This window comes from Agelaius tricolor, unplaced genomic scaffold, assembly GCF_023055355.1.
Source record: "Agelaius tricolor isolate 1412-34295 unplaced genomic scaffold, bAgeTri1.0.p SCAF_71, whole genome shotgun sequence".
NCBI lineage: Eukaryota > Metazoa > Chordata > Aves > Passeriformes > Icteridae > Agelaius > Agelaius tricolor.
In genome coordinates this window covers 149,615-165,941 of record NW_027269331.1, presented here as the reverse complement: position 1 = coordinate 165,941, position 16,327 = coordinate 149,615, and the positions used below count along the sequence as shown (strand labels likewise).

Sequence of the window (16,327 nt, the reverse complement as noted above, 5' to 3'; positions counted from 1 at the left end):
TGTCACCCCTGTCCCCCTGTCTGTCCCCCTGTGTCCCTGTGTGTCACCCTGGTGCACCCTCAGCGCCATGGCTGCTCCGCTGTGGACAGGCCAGTGGCTCCCCTGTCTCCTGCCCTCCCTGGTTACCTTTTCTCCAGGCTGTGCAGGACCCAGGTGAGCAGGCTGTGGTCCTGCACCAGCTCGTAGGCAGCTCTGGTGACACGGGCAGCACTCTGCAGGATCTCCAGAATGCGACGCTGAAACACAAAATGCCACTTGTGCTTTCACAGTCAGGATCTAATTATCTAACTTAAAATTAGCAAGCTGGCTGCTATCTGATCACTTCAAGGTAAAATGAACACCAGCTCCTCTCAGCAGCTCCAGGGAAGGACAGACATTGTCCCTTCACAGCTTCACACACGGGTGCTGCTCTGACAGAAGCATTCAGTAGCAAGACAAGTTTATCTTTTTGCCCAAGGTTCTGATACCTGAAATACTCAGGGTGGATGCTCCCAAACCTGAGAGCTCCTGGCACGTGAGTTTCCCTCCTGCTGAAGCCCTGTTCAGGTAACAAATGCCCTGGCTGGGGAATAGAGAGCCCAAAAAGGGAAAAGGCCTGACTGGAGCAGCAAAACCACGGCCCCCACCTGAGGGTCCCTGATGGCAGGAACCCGTCCCAGTCCCAGGGATAAGGGTGCCACTGCTTTAGACACAGGCAATTATTGCCCTCTCCACACGTGCACAAAACCAACAAAGCACAGATTTTCAAGGGGGCCAAGGCAGAGTCTGCTTCTCCTTTCTGGTTTGTACTTGGGACCTCGAAGCCATGCAAACCTCTGTGCTTTGGGGGCTCTGGAGCTTCCTTTTTAGCCTCTTACCTGGGAGCCCTCGTCACACAAAGGACTGTGGAAGAAGGACAGAATGACCTGGAAAATCCTCTGGTAGTCATAAAGCTCGTAGCAGTGCTTGTCACGCAGCCCTTCCCCAAGGAATCTGAGGATCCACTCCCGCTCTGTTTTGTACTGGGAGCCACAAAGAAACCCCAGCATCAGACATTCTGACATTTCCAAAGCAAACCTGCTCCTAAGAGCACAAAACCCTGGTTCCCTCTGAGTGCCAGCCCAGGCAGCTTGTTCTGGCCTTCTCCTTTCCCATTCTATCAAATTTAATCACTAACACCCATGGGAAACAGGGAACAGTCAGCCTGCAGCCCAAACATGCAGTGGAAATGCAATTTTAGAAGCTGCTGTTCCTAAAACACCTCACTTGAACTCAAGGTTACCAATCTAAACTCAAAGAGGAATTGCAGCTAGCTGGGGCAGAATATTCTGTGTACTGTGCTCACAGAGCACACACAGCACAGCTCACTGTACGCTGGTATTGAGAAAGCAACAAAAACCCCACAGAAATGACATCTTTCATTCCAGTATGAAACATAAGAAAGATAATCAATAAATAATTAACTACCTATGGGAGAATCAGGTTTCATTGTATTTTTAAGGCTGTTTTTAATACATTTCTGAAGAATTAATTACTGGATACCCAAAATGGGACTCTTACCTCAAAATCAAAACTGTAGAAAAGCTGGAAAAAGCCTGGTACCTTCCTCAGGTCCAAATACTGGTGTGACAGAAGGAATCTGTTCACCTTTATGTACATGTGCTCCTCTGTGAAGAGACAAGGCTGGTTAATAAGGCTGACACTGGGGAGGACAAGGCTCCCAGTCCACAAGCAGGGACCACAATCCCTGGAAGGTGAAGCGAGCGTGCAGTGCTCCAGGCTGGGAGAACAGCCCAGAACTGCACAGGGCCTTTGCTCTGAGGCTCCCTCGGTGCTGCCCAGCCTCCCCTTCCCTCCCCCAGAACTAAAGCTCGCTCAGGAGTGCAGGGGCACAGAGCAGGGGACGAGATCAGCCCTCCCCAGGGCTCTGCTGGACCCCAGCAAGTTCCAGTACCTGGCCTCAGGATCTGCTGCGCCACACGGGCAATGTAGAGGCTCAGGGAGAAGGTGAGCCTGAGGTTGGGCTGCCTGACTCCGTTCTGCACAGCATCCAGGAGATACAGCAACTGCAAGAGCCCAGGGAGAGAGCCTGAGGCACAGCCCAAATGATCCCAACAGGAGCACCAAGACAGCAGCCAGCTTCTGGGACTCTTCCTGGGCCATACAGGCCAAACATCCATTCCAGCAGGACTGCCATTCCGACATACAAAACCCCCAAGAATTTCTAAAATCGGTTTTCCCCTTTCTCTGTCCATTGGTCATAACAGGAGGAAACCCAAAGCAATAGAGCAGAAACAATGGCAGAGAGGATAAAAAGCTTCTTTTAGCTGTCTCCCACATGCATGTGGGTGGATCAGCAAGGCAGCATCTCCCCCACAGGCACGTCCATGAGGTACCAGGTGTCACCTGGCACAGTGGCCCTGCTCCCCTGGCACTGCTCCCAAGGGTGAGCCCACCCTGGCCCTGCTCCCCTGGCCCTGCCCGCCCCGGCGCTGCTCCCCTGGCTCTGCCTGCCCTGGCTCTGCTCCCCTGGCCCTGCCCACCCTGGCCCTGCTCACCTGGCTCTGCTCCCGACAGCGAGCCCCGTCCAGGTGGCAGCGGAAGGAAGCCAGCACAAAGTACGCCGCCGCTCTCATGCTGGGGTCGTAGCTGCTCAGGGCAGCCACGGTGAGACCCAGGGCATTGACTTCCACAAACTTGTGACAGGCCACCACACACTCTGAGGGCATGGGGAGAGAAGCAGAGAGCACCCTGTGTTAGCACTGGCGTGTGTCACAGCACTTTAACCCTCCAAATCCCCGGCCATGAGCACCCATTCCTGGCTCTACCCCACAAACTGTGACCTCGGGGCACGGAGGCTCCTCCAGCTGACAAAGGGCTCCAGCAGCTCCCTCTGAGCAGGAATGCTTTCCCTGAGCTGAAATGCATGGGGCTGCTCTCATTTACTGAGACAGGGATGATCCTGCCCGCCAGGCCATGCAAAGCTGGGGTAAATTCTGCAAGACATCTTTGTATCTCACTGTTTCAGGCAAGCTGAGCACAAAGAACAGCAAGAGGGAAAATTCATCTCTCCAGAGCTTTACAGGGTGCCTGAAAGACCAGCACCAAAAAGCTCTTGTACAGAAAGGATGGGAGAATAACACATAAATAGCCCATGAACCACAGCAGGTGTCCCTGAGCAGGCACGAGTGACTCTGGTGTAAGGCCTGCCCTGAGCCAAGAACTCAGCTGTACCCCTGAGCCCCTCCAGGTAAAGCAAAACCCAGACACGACCAGAAATCAGCCCCAGGGAAAACAGGAAGCACTCCCTTCAATGGAGCATTTAGCTTTCATTTTAGCCTTTTGCCATCAGGACCTGGAGTTCCTCCTCTAAGGGCCCGTGTTCCGTGTGTTTTGAATGTGCTCGCTGCCATTTGCACTCACTGAGGGTCACAGGGTGTGAACCTCCCACCTCACCTCCAGGAATGGAGCACCAGGGCCCCTCAGGGGCATTCAGCAGCTACAAATGGACCATAACTTTAGCAGTAATATTCATGGATTTGCTTGTCATTCACTCTGAAGGTCATGAGGAAGTTTCCAGAAACAATCATTCCCGTTTAAGAAGGAAGGGGCTGCAATCTCACTGCCAAGTACCTGCATTTGGTCCACTGATCTGCTCCCCTGTCACTGCCCACACAGACTAATGTGTGTAAATATGTATATGTATGTTCATGTGTGTATGTATGTATGTATGTATGTATGTATGTATGTATAGAACTATGTTTAAATAATCAGAGATTATTTCTGGCCCTGTACCAGCACCTGGGCTATTTCTCTCATCTTTTTCCCTACTACTAGAAACACTGAAGCTCCATTTCCTGCCTGGCAGTTCCCTGCTGCCAGCTCAAGCAGGGTCTCCACCTCCCCCCAGCACTGCCACTAGTCCCAGGGCCAGCTCTCTGCTCTCCTCAGGCTGCAGCCCTGGGGAGCTGCTGCTGTGCACCGACCATTCCCACTGGGGCACAGTGCCTCAGGATGAAATCCAAGGCTCTCACTTCAGCAGGCCACAGGAGGATTTATTTGGAGAACTCTCCTTCACTGAAAACATGCAGTGGTAATATTTTCCATCCTGCTGCCCCTGGAGAACGTGTTCAAAAACTGACATAAAATAACAAGCACAATTAGACTGACATAAAATAACAATAACAATTAGAAAAGCACCCCAATTTCATTCTATGTCTGACATACAGCTTATTTAAAGTATCTTGAGAACCAGGATGGAAAAGCTTTCCATAAGATGCTTATCAGAGCTAAAGATAGACAGAACTTGCTATCTGCCCAACCCCAGGGTTACTTTTTGCTCAGCAAGCACTGAGCAGTGTGCAAGAAGTCCATGTTTATGTATTCTGATGGCACTGTGCAGCCAGCACAAAGAGCAAATAAATAAAGAACGGGGAGTTCCAAGAGCAGCTGACGTGGTTTACAGGCACCATGGCACTCATAAATCACTTGGCCCTTTCAAAATGCCCCTCCTAGGACACAGACTCAGTCTCACTGTGTGGAGAAGCTCAGAGGGCTGTTTTCTCCTCTCCAGGTTCAGGTTCAGGACAGCCAGTGTCCTTCCAGCTCCACAAGAAGGTGATGCACAGCAATTCCCACATCAGCAGCCCCCAGCTAGCTGCAGTGCTTGGAGCTGCCACAGACACCCCCAGATCCCTCCCTGCACGGGCTGAGTGCTGCTGCCAGAGTGTCCCTTCTCCAGCTGCCAGGGTCCCAAAGTCACCAGCTGTGCATGCCCTTCCTCCTGTGCACCCCACAGGCCCAGCAGTAACTGGATGGGCTGAGAGCCCTCCAGCTGCAAAATGCCAGACAGCTCTGGCACCTTTCTCCTCAGAGGACTGAAAGGCAGCTCTTTTCCTGCTGCCAGGGCTCCACAGGGCAGCTCAAACCACGGCTGAGGACAGGCTAAGCACACCCAAGCAGGGGCCTGGCTGAGCACAGGGCTGTGAGTGTGACTGCACTGACAGACACCACCAGCCTGCCAACTGCCTCTGCCATTCCTGCTGAGGGAACCAAACCCAGCTGTAAGCACACAGTGCCTAACCATGACCAGCCCGGGGAGAGAGCTGCCTGGGAAACCCCTCAGGCCTCCTGTCTCCCTTTGACCCCTCTGCAGGGACAGAGTGTCCATGGAGCACAGCAGGGATGTGCACACGCAGAGCTGAGCCGTGTCACACAAGAGCCTTGCTGACAGCTCAGAGCACCAGCCTCACACACACTGGCCTCGTGCCCATCTGTCTGCTGGAGAATGAGTTGGCTGAAGTTCCCCTGCTCTGTAGCAGGCCAGATCTCCAGCCAGTTCAGTGACAGCCCTCACAGTAGTTTGTTTCTTCTCTCTAAAGTCAGGCACAAATTCCCTGCAGTATTAGCTCTTGGATCAGGGATAACAGGGCTCCAGGTGCAGCTCCTGCAGCAGAGCAACCTGACACTAAACACCAAAGAGAAACTCTCACTTTACCTGGTCTGGTCAGTTCACTGAAGAGCTGAAGCAGAAAACAAGGATCATAGAAGTCATCAAGGCTCTTCATTGTTTCATCTTTGTAGAGTGACTCTTGTATCCCCTGAAACCAAATCCAAACCAGCATTTGTAAGGAACAACAGCAGCTTCAAGCTGGGTTCCAAACTTCCACAGCCACCTCATGCCACTAAAAACCCCTTGATCCTGCACCTTGTAAAACACAATGCAACGCAGGGTGAGACGTGCTTGTGTTAAACCTGGCTTTCACTGTGACAGCATCTCCACAACTGTTTCCCCTGAGCAGCATCAACAGCAATCCAGCAGACTGCCAGAAAGGCTGGAGAGCCAGTGCATCCTTGGGCTGTCCAGCCCTGGCCTCCCATCCATGGCAACCCTTGCAGTGCACTCTCACCCCTGCTGACAGGATGTGGCCTGACCCTGCAATTGCTCTGACAAGCGTTCCTGAAGCACTAAGCCCCCCCATGAGCTGAGATGGCTGTCCTGATGGAAACAACCTGCCGTGCATTACAGGCATGCCAGCCACGCTCCTGCCTCTCCAAAGCAGGGTAAGCAGGGACGGGCTGACCCAAGGGCACCTGTGATGGCAGCAGCCGGCGGTGCTGAGGGAAGGACAGGATCGTCCTCATCATCTTCTCTCGATCCAGCAGACACAGAATCTCCTCCATGCTCGGCTGCTGCCACAGGGACTTCCCCAGGCTCTTGCAAGTCTTGTGATGCTCCACAGCAGCTGGACCCCACAGCAGGATCCTTAAACATTGTTAAGGGCAAACACGTCAGGCAAGAGAAGCGACATTTTGTCTTCACTTGTAGTTAGCACCCTGTGGCACCTGAAACTGTAACTCGTGTCCTTGGCAACACCTTTTCCATCCATCCCAAAGCTGTGCAAATTCAGTCTGAGGGTGGTTCACTCACTCGGCCCTCCCCTGTCCATCCAAGTCAGAATGTACCCATTCAGAGGCACCTATGGATTTAGGCTGCAAGTGCAGGTAAGCATGGCAGCAGCTGCAGGAAGGGACAGGAACCCAGAGCTGCCTCGGCTGCCTGAGCCAGCGCCCTTGCACTGCTGGAGCTACTGCTGCTCCTGCCTCAAGACAGCAAGGTGCATGTGAGGAAGGCAGGCCAAACCACAATTGCTGGCAACAGGCTTTCCTGTGGATGCTTGGGCACAGGAAAGGGAAAAGTCCACTAGTCACTTATGTTTCTCCCATCTGTGAGAAGACCCCTATGGGGAGTCCCAGTTATGGACAGTGAGTGACCCCAGAAATGAGACATTCCCTCACCTAACCCACAGACACACAGAAGGCTGGGCAACAGAAGAGAATTACATTAAAAAGAGGAAGCATGTGGTAAAAGTGTGTCCAAAAGCAACATTCATCTTTAGGTTGCACCCTGTTCACTGTCTCCTTCATTTAAAAATGAGACCCTGGAAAATACCAGTAGTGAGGCTACCTGGGTGTAGTCTGCCCAGCAAAGTAAGGTGTTCAGCTCACCTGGAGTTGATAAGACTTTGATTATTCTTCTCATAGAGCTGAAGCAACAGCAGTATCTTCTGATCTGAAAGCCAAGATGGCACCCAAAGTGAGTGAGCTGTGGACACAAGAAGCAGCTGCAGAAGGAAGTGCCCCTGCCAGGCTGGCACTCACCTGTGGTGCTCAGCGTGGCCCCGTAGGCTCCCAGCAGCACGGGGAGGTGGCTGCTGTCACACAGAGAGGGGCTGAGCTGCACAGCTGTCAGCAGGATGTCCACCAGGGCCTCTGCAACAAGCACAGCCTGAGCCTGCAGCTCTCAGTCACACAGAGCACGAACCAACACCCCAGCACCCACTGCAAATGGGTGCACACACAACACAAACACCCCAACACTGCAGCACCCACTCCAAATGGGTGCACACACAGCTCTGGGCATTCTACATCAGCATCTCTCTCCAGGATACCACAGCCCATTTCCCCAGCACACTCCAGGGTGCTTTTGATGCATTTAACTCAAGGAACATCTCTAAATAGTATTCCCAGGCCAAGCACAGCAGGCACGGGGCCAGGTGAGGTCCCCAGTGTGGAACAGGAGCTTTCCATGGGCACACTCCTGCTCTCTGGTCAAAGAGGCCCCTGTACCCTGTCCTGCCACAGCCTCAGTCCCTCCTGCCCCAGGAGGGCACCTGGAATGAGCTCAGGAGTTGCACAGAGACAGGCAGACATCCCAGCCACCTCCCCCAGGACTGCAGGATTCACAGCAAACACTGCTGCAGCCTGCCCCCCAGCTGCAGGAAATATCCAAATGCCCTGCAGTGTGTGTGTGTGCCAGCTGGGCTCAGCACTGAGGGGGCTTTGTGCCCCAGAACTCTGTGCTCTGGGGTACACAATGATCCACAGAACTCTGTGCTCTGGGGTACACAATGATCCACCTCTGTCCTGTGGGTACACAATGATCCACCCCTGCTCTGTAACTGACTGAGCAGCACACAGTGTAAGTGATGGGGCTCCTCAAGGACAAACAGGCTGTCTGCAGCACACTCCAGACTCAACTCCAGATTTCCCTACTCCCAGTGTCTGGAAAGGCCTGGCTTTGACCCTGTTATGTGCAGGAATACAAAATGCATGCCAGAACTGAGGAGCTCCTGAAGTAGCATTCCTAAAGTGAATGCACTCGTGGCACCAAGCTCCTGGAACAGCAGCTGGCCTCATCCTGCTGACCCACAGAAACACACTCTAAAGGTAACACACACACATACAGCAAGCAGCAAAACCTGCTCCTTGTTTTCAATTTCACCAAATTGGTCACCTCACGAGAGCTTTCTTCTCTTTTCAGGTGCTTTGAAACTTGAAAGCTTGTCTACATGTTGCTCATCAATAAACAAAAACATTGTTATCAACATGCTGCTCTGAGAATTCCCCCCCTTTTCTTACACAGCTCCTTCAGTCACTGAATTTCAAACCCCTGTATAGTGCAGAAAAGCTGAGGTCTATGTGGGTTAAATGTGGTTCCAGGTGAGGCAGGATTTCAGTTGCCAGTGAAGAAGAAACAAAAGCAATCCTACACATGAACCAGCATCCAATTTATATTCCTCTGGAAGGATATTCCTCATGAAAGGCTGTGATATGAAATACATGTAATTTAAATTGCCATTTTTGATAAAACTTGCAAAATCAACTTTAAATCTCCTGTATCAACCTATTTCAGAACAGGTTTAAACATCACAGGACCTATGTGCACTTCAGTGATCTTACACTCACTGCCTCACAGAAACCAAAAGAATCAATCCAAGACTTCAAATGGGTTAAAAATACCAGAAAAACAAACAAGCAAACAAAGACCCAAACCCACCTTTCCAGCAGTTTTAAACCAGAAGCGTTTAAACCAGCACAAAATGAATGTAACATTTGGATCCCAGCTAAGGTACAATTTAAATGCCAATATTCTGGAACTGTTAATAACAAGTATTTACGTGAGTGGGTGGGTGTGTTCCTGGATGGAGATAATACAGTGCAAGAAAGACAAGATGAGCTGTGTTCAGTATGGGAGGGAGATGATCACAATACCTCTAGTCTGGGTGCTCGTGCCATCTCCTTCCCTGTGCCTCAGGATGGCCGGCAGGAAGAGGGAGTGCTGTGTGAGCATCATGTGGAGCCTGGGGAGCTCGAGCAGGCTCCGAGCGAGCGCGGACTCGCTGCTGTACAGGAGCTGGACGGCGGCGTTCAGCACCTTCAGGAATGTTCCGTCCCGGTAACGGTACCTTTGGAGAGGGGGCACAGAGGGCCGGGTCAGACCCAAAGCCAGGAACCTGCTCCAAATTAGGAGTGTTTAAGCAACGGGAACTCGGCAAAGAAAATGAAACACTCACTTGAGTCCTGTCTTCACAAGGCTGCACCAGTCACCTGGGTCCACTTCTCGAAGCACACCCTGTGTGCAGCAGCAAAAGAGGTGCTGGTTTACATGAGGCACAGGGAGCTTCTACAGCCATTTCAGGGCAGGGACACACTGAGAACACGCAACCAAACACTCATCGGGGTGACCAGAACTCAAACCAGGGCAATGATACAGAGGGAGTGACCAAGTACTGTTCTTCACGATTAAAGTCTGGATTTCTATTTATGATCAACCACATTTCTGTCCCAGACTTCAGATGGCATGGCAGGTGGGTCTTGGCAGAAGTATCTCTATCACCTTTTTATAATTTAAAAAAAAAATTCCACTGGTAACCTTTGATTTTTTTACTCCTAAATACCTCAAACTCCTGTCTTCAAAGGGGATTCTTACCAGAAAGCCATCATCAAGAACATAAAACTGCTTCATAGAAAGGACTATCAGGACTCTGCAAAAGCTATTAAAAGTCCATGGAACCCAGAATCCATGAATCAGGAAATCAAGCCCAATCTGTATTTACAAAAGCTACAACTGCCCAATCACACACATGCCTACAGTGCCACCGTGGCAGAGCAGGTAAGAAGTCTCACCAGTAACTCCTCGAGCCTCAGCAGCATGGCCCTCTCCAGTTCTGGCTTGCTCTCATCTTTACTGCTGCTGTAGATGGCCACCAGCCCCCTCATGCAGGCTGCCAAGAGCTGTCTCCTCCAGGCACGCAGCTCCCCAGGGTCCTCAAGCACTGTGCAGATGGCATCTGCCACGGCCCAGCTGCACAGAGAGAGGTGGTGATTTTTTAATGAACATTTGAACTTGGTTTGGTTGATGTTAAAGATGTTTTGCAGGATTCTCTGAGGAGAGGATGCTGTTACCGCTCCCACTCCTCCCACGGTGCTTCCTGGCCAAACTGAGCCCTGGGGGAGGCACACACACATTGCTCACCTCTCCTCCCTCCCTGCTCTCTCCAGAGCAGCAGGAAGGCAGCCCATCAGGCTGTGCAGCCCTTTGCTTCCCACAGCTGGCAACACCTTGGCAAGAATCTGCACTTTCAGAGAGGCCTGGTGCGAGGCTCCGGTGTCCTGAATGCCGGCACAGAGCTCCTTCCACAGGGCCTTCCTCAGGACAGGGGTGACAGCCGACACAACTGTTGGGAGAGCAGAGGGCACAGGTGCCACCGCCTGCAGGGCCAAACTGCAACACACTCGTCCCAAATCCCTTCCAACCCAGGCCCAGAGCACTCTGTTTCTAGGAAATGATGCTGCAGCAGCTGCTAACCTGTCACACAGAGAGGCTCCCTTCTTTACCCATCCTCTGCCTCCCAGGCTGCTGACAAGCTCTTATCACTGCTTGACCTTGCAGGTAGAGCTACAGCCCCACTTAGCCTGTTTACTTTCCTATTTACATTTCTGGGCAGTAAGAGAAATGGCATTGAAGTGATCCTGTTCTACCCAGTTGCACCCTAACTCATTGTTTTGCTGGTGGAGATTGAGCACACTTGTCCGTGGATGTAATGCTGCTGTGGGTTTGGAAAGTTCTGGACTGCCAGCTTAGGAGGGCGTTACTGTAGCTGGCCCACAGCTGGAGATTTGTTTCAGAAGAAGTTTTTGGACTCTGTCAAAGTGAAAGCTCAGGTTCTGCAAAAACCATCTGGCCGTGGCATTGCACACTGCAGACACTCTTCTCTCTGTGCCTGAACAAAAGGTTTTACCTCCTGTACCAAGCCAAGAGAAGCACAATGAGAGATTTCCACATGCACTGAGCATTAAATGAGGGCTTCAAAAGAGAAATCTGGGCAGCATTGACTGTAAGAGCCCTTGGCTTCAGTCCAACCCTCAGAACAGCTCTTCACCTTCAGTGCTGCAGAGCTGCTTCCCAGACAGTCCTTGGACTCAGACACCCAAGTTCCATCACCTTTACCTGCTGTGTAAGGATTCCAAGACCTTACAAGGCAGCAGGAGCTGAACAGGGATTTGGGCCCCTGAATCCCAAGCAGGGCTCAGCAGTGCCTTTCTTTACCTGCAGAGGGTCGGCTGAAGCCATGCTGGTCTCTGCACTGCAAGTACACGTTAATGAGGGGAAGGAAGCTCTCCATGTGCTTCCTGAGGAACCTCCCAGTGCCACTGGCCAGGCACCAGAGCTCGAACTGCAGCAGGTGCGTCCTGCAGTGCTGGATCAGCACGGCCACGATGGCCAGGGAGGTGTGTGAGCACTGGGCAAGGCAGTGAGCCTGAACCTCGACGCCGACTGCGAGGGCCAGGACCGGCTCACTCTGCAGAGCCTGCAGGAAAACCTCCTCCAGATCTCTGCTGGCCGATGCTGCCATCAGTAGCCCCAAGGCTTTAATGTGCCCTGGGGACAGCAGAAATTCTCCTTGCTGGGGATGCCTTTGGTAGCTGTCTGTAAGGAGCTTCACCAAAACTTGTCCATAGACGTTTAACTGCTTCCCTTTCTCAGGGGATTCTTCAGATTTCTGCTCAGTCAAGCTCCTCTCAGGAAGCTGCAGCATGCTTAGAGTGATCTCCTTGAGCTGAGCTGCAGCCATGTAGGTGTGCAGCTCCTCCAGAGCCTGCAGCTGCTGGGACTTCCTGGCACGGACCTGGCTTCTGCCCTTGCCCACAGCCTGCAGCTCCTCCAGGACACTTCTTGTGATGGCCTCGAAATACTTGGACAAGAGGTGTCCGAGATCTGCTGTGAGGCCCTGCACGATGGGGGCAGCTGTTTTCAGCAGCTGCAGCACCCCAGAACTGAGGTGAGCTGACAGGAGCTTGGCAGTGACAGGGTTCAAGCCAGGCTGAGGGACAGAGCGCAGCTCCACGGCCAGGAACCAGCTCTGCAGCGTGGGATGGCTGAAAACCAGGGTGAGGGTATCCTCCAGGGTCTGCAACAAACACAGGGAACTGCATCAATGAATGGATCATCACAGCCCAGGGTGAAAACAACAGCCACCTCAGCCATCTGCCACAGCTGTCAATGACAATTACTGAACATGGAGTGTCTACTAGCTGGCCCGAGGATAAAAACCATTCATGAATTACAAGCACGTAAATATCGTTCTCCCAACAGTTATGCTGTTATACTGAACATTCTAAACATGTCTAAGCTCATCTCCAGAGGAGAACTGCATATTCCAGGGTTCACCAACACATTCTAATCTCCACAAATTCACAGAACAGATGAAAGGGGAAAAGATTCACTCCTCAAGTACATTAATTCTCACACTGGGCTGAGGGAATACATTTTTTCCTGCAAGGTGATCTCCTTCAGACCTGTCCTGACTGTGCTCCAGCTCAGGGGTGAGACTGTGGGTGATGCAGCTGGGTCACATCTCCAGACAGCAGTTCTGCAGCTGCTGGACCACGTGCTCTATGATCCTAAATTCTCCTCCCAAGACCTTAACAGCACCTCTCTGATCAGCAGAACTGTTCCCTAGAGAATCAGTCAAATCAAAGTTCACCAACAGGTGTTGGTACCTTGTCATGTGAAGACCCTTCTGTCATCAGAGACTCCTCATCCATGAAGAGATCCCACTCAGCCTGCTGCTGCTCCTTCTCCTGCTGCTGGTCCAGCTTTATGTGATGGCCCCGGCACAACAAGATGCTCAGAATGTCCACAAAGAGGCCAACGAGCTGAGGACCCACAGTTTTACCAACCTGTGCAAACAAAGGCATCTTAGGAGTGAAGAAAAGAGGAGAATGGGAGCAGAAGGGTAATTAACCAGCAGGAACAGGAATTAACTAAGAACTACTTAGATTACAACCTTTTCTTGGAGAAGGAACCACTTCCCTCTGCAGAAACCCGATTCTTAGAGAAGTCAGGGGTTGCCAAATAAATATTGATAGATTTTCATTTATACTGTGGCATTTGGGGTTAATTTTACTCTCTGCAAAGGCCTCTCAGGGAGATCCAAGAGCTGGACTGAAATCTTGAGTTGATTTGCACTCACACCCACCAGTAAGGTAACCCATGCAAAGTAAATCCAACACTCCCCAAGAATCAGCAGAGCTGACATTTGTTTACAAGTTAAATGCAGTTCTGCATGGTGCTGCGTAGCCTCAGAGCCAAGCAGAGAAAAAAGAGCTACAGAGCTGGAACCTGAGTTCTAGCAGGCAATCCACTTGTACCTTCTACCTCACAGTCACCCAAAGATAAGCACAGTGCTACCACAATACTGCTCTCACCGTGCTGAAGCTCTCCACGCTGGATTTCAGGTACAGCAGCACGTGCTTTACTCCCAGCAGGAGCTGCTCAGGGGGGAGCCTGGAGGCCAAGTCTCTCAATTTTGTCTGAACACCATCTTCCAGTAAGGTACTGCTTCCCCTCTCATAGGCTCTCTTCAGCAAAGTGCTAAATACAGCATCCAGTGCCACAGCAGGTTCTTCACTTGCCCCCTTGCGGTTTTTGAACTGTCCAAAGTGAAAAAAAGCACAGGAGAACAGCAGTGATGAGGATGAAACAAAAACCTCTTCTCTGTGAGACGAGCTCTGAGCTGAACTCGGGCTGAAGCTCCAGGAGCACAGGGTGCAGGGTCCCCAGGGGAATCTGATGTGGTGCTCACTGCTGAGCTGAGAAATAGTGCCCAGAGCCAGCCCGGGGCGCCTGTGATCCCCACCCACCCAGGGGACTGCAGGCACTGCCAACGGAGGGCAGGGCACACTCCAGGCTCTGCTGTGCCTGTCACCAGTCTGTGCATGGGCCCTGAGCCCTGGCACCACCTCCCCAACACACAAACACCACCAACGCCTCTTGTGCCATCAGAGACAAGCCCTGGAGCAAATCTGTGTCCCAACGTGATCAACAGGAAATGCAGAATTATGAATGAACAGCAATAAAAACGCTGTTTCTGATGGAAATGGAACCTCTACAAATGGTGAAGCTTTTATAGGAATAGTGGCTCAAGAATTCAGTGACTTCAGGTATTCCATACCACAGGTTCCTGGGATTGCTTGGGTATCCAGAGTCTGTAGTACTGGTTGAACTGGTAGAGCTCAGGGTACTTGGACACTTTCAGGGACTTGAGATCCTTGTCATAGAGCTGGAACATCAAGCAGAGGGCAAGGGGCTCTCTCTGAGAGTGCAGGAGGTCAGTGAAAACAGCAACAAGGTACTCCACGATGTGTGCTCCTAGAAAAGCCAAAAGAAATCCAACTATTGGCATGAGCACGGATACTGGGGCAACAACCCTCCTTACTGTGGGCCTTGAACAAAAAGCGTTTGCAGTGACCTGGAGAAGTGTTCTGAGCCCTGAGGTACCTGAGGAATGCTCCCCACAGCAGTTCCTGCTGAAGCAAATCCTCCACCTTCACTGTGCTCTGCTAATCACTCCTGTCTTCCAACAGGAGGTGCCAAGCCCCACTGAGAGAAGAACTGATTCGTACAGGGGGCACACGCCCCGGCCAATGTGTGCAAGTTAAATGGAATTTTCTTCCAGGACTGGGACTCCCAGCACAGCCCAGGTGCTGCCTGACTGCCAAACACACACAGAGGACTCGGTGAGGTGCTGTGGTGCTGCCAAGTCCTGCTCCAAGCCCACTGATGCCCCCGTGATTTTAAGGCTTTCCCCCAAGAGGTGGGAGAGCTCTGCAGTATTTGCCACCAGAGCTGCACTTGTGAAGTTTTCCTTGGAAAATGCATCCATTTCCTGCTGACCAGTGCAGTCCTCTCTCCCTACTCTCGGAAGAGCTGCCCACAGGCGTGGACAGCACCTTCCTCTCCTGACCCCCACACTGTGTGTCCCTAAAGCATTGTCACCAAAGCCAGCTGCTGCCAGACCAAGCCTGTCCCTGCAGGCCCGGTGTCTCTGCTCCTCAGGGGCAGGGAAAAGGGCCAAAGCACCTACAGAGCTCCAATGCCTCTCCTGAGCACAAAACACCAGCAATCTGCACCTCCTTCTGCTTGCAGGGGAGAAAATAGGATGTCATAAAAAGGATAAATGGTAAAAAGTTATTAACAGTGGGTAAAAATGATGCCACTTTCACTGCACTGGTAGAAATGACACACAAAACCAAAAAAATCTGTACCTGTTCCATCTCCAGACTGAAGCAACAGTATATTCCTGGCCTCTAATGCAGCAGGGACAACAGCACTGAAGGGAAATGTTTGGATAATCGTGTCCTCATTTAAAGAGAACCCAATTTCTTCATCAAAGCCATCACTGCCCTCGATCAGAACATCCACCATATCCAGGACATCTAGCAAGTGAAGGAAAAAATGTAAGCAGAGGATCCACACTACTGGAAAAACACTCCAGGAACACAAACCATCTTTTTAGTTCCTCAAAAAAAAAAAGAAAAGAAAAAGAAAAAAGCCACATTTGTCAGGCAATACAATGTTAAGTGCAAGACAGGAACCACAGCCTTCAATGCTGCTGTCCAGCACAGGGTGCCCAGAGCAGCTGTGGCTGCCCCTGCATCCCTGGCAGTGCCCAAAGCCAGGCTGGACAGGGCTGGGAGCAGCCTGGGCTACTGAAAAGTGTCCCTGCCCCTGGCAGGGGCTGGAACTGGATGGGCTTTAAAAGGTGCCTTCCCATCCAAACCATCCTGGGATTCCATGGTTCTGTGAACAGCCCCAGGCAGGACTCAATTTCCATTCTAGTTCAAAAATGCTGCTGAAGAACATGAAGAGAGGTTTCAAATACTGTTGAAGTGGCACGACCAAATCAGTAATTCTGTTTGGGGGTAAAGTGGTAACTCTGCAATTCCGACTTCTGATCCCAGGTACACGTGGAGGGCTGGATCCTGGGGGATTCCATAACTCCAGTATTTCCCCAGTTACCCATCCCAGTTTGCTGCCGAGGGCCAGGAAACGCAGCGCCGAGCGGGTCCCCACATACCATCGATGTGAGAGACGGGGATGCTGATGCTGTCAGAGTCCTGCTTGAACATGGTGACCTGGAGCGTGCTGGCCTCCTGAACCACCTCTGCTGCCTTGTCCGTGTAGGGATAGGGCCTTGGCACCAGCCTCAGCAGGACCTGC

The 16,327-nt window shown here is 51.8% G+C and overlaps 1 protein-coding gene across 2 annotated transcripts in view; it reads right to left on the bottom strand.

Moving 5' to 3' along the window:
• Nucleotides 1-16,327, bottom strand: part of URB1 (URB1 ribosome biogenesis homolog) — a 72,260-nt gene that overhangs the window by 4,239 nt on the left and 51,694 nt on the right. For both annotated transcript variants that reach the window (XM_071417882.1, XM_071417881.1), the window contains exons 17-35: nucleotides 16,185-16,323; nucleotides 15,373-15,543; nucleotides 14,280-14,476; nucleotides 13,534-13,758; nucleotides 12,826-13,005; nucleotides 11,372-12,233; nucleotides 10,298-10,499; nucleotides 9,949-10,126; nucleotides 9,336-9,394; nucleotides 9,034-9,227; nucleotides 7,141-7,251; nucleotides 6,988-7,051; nucleotides 6,073-6,244; nucleotides 5,477-5,579; nucleotides 2,538-2,698; nucleotides 1,934-2,045; nucleotides 1,540-1,646; nucleotides 858-1,001; nucleotides 127-236 (exon numbers count right to left, since the gene is read on the bottom strand). In XM_071417882.1, the coding sequence (XP_071273983.1) occupies nucleotides 127-236; nucleotides 858-1,001; nucleotides 1,540-1,646; nucleotides 1,934-2,045; nucleotides 2,538-2,698; nucleotides 5,477-5,579; nucleotides 6,073-6,244; nucleotides 6,988-7,051; nucleotides 7,141-7,251; nucleotides 9,034-9,227; nucleotides 9,336-9,394; nucleotides 9,949-10,126; nucleotides 10,298-10,499; nucleotides 11,372-12,233; nucleotides 12,826-13,005; nucleotides 13,534-13,758; nucleotides 14,280-14,476; nucleotides 15,373-15,543; nucleotides 16,185-16,323 (3,491 nt within the window). The remainder of the gene's footprint in view (nucleotides 1-126; nucleotides 237-857; nucleotides 1,002-1,539; nucleotides 1,647-1,933; nucleotides 2,046-2,537; nucleotides 2,699-5,476; nucleotides 5,580-6,072; nucleotides 6,245-6,987; nucleotides 7,052-7,140; nucleotides 7,252-9,033; nucleotides 9,228-9,335; nucleotides 9,395-9,948; nucleotides 10,127-10,297; nucleotides 10,500-11,371; nucleotides 12,234-12,825; nucleotides 13,006-13,533; nucleotides 13,759-14,279; nucleotides 14,477-15,372; nucleotides 15,544-16,184; nucleotides 16,324-16,327) is intronic.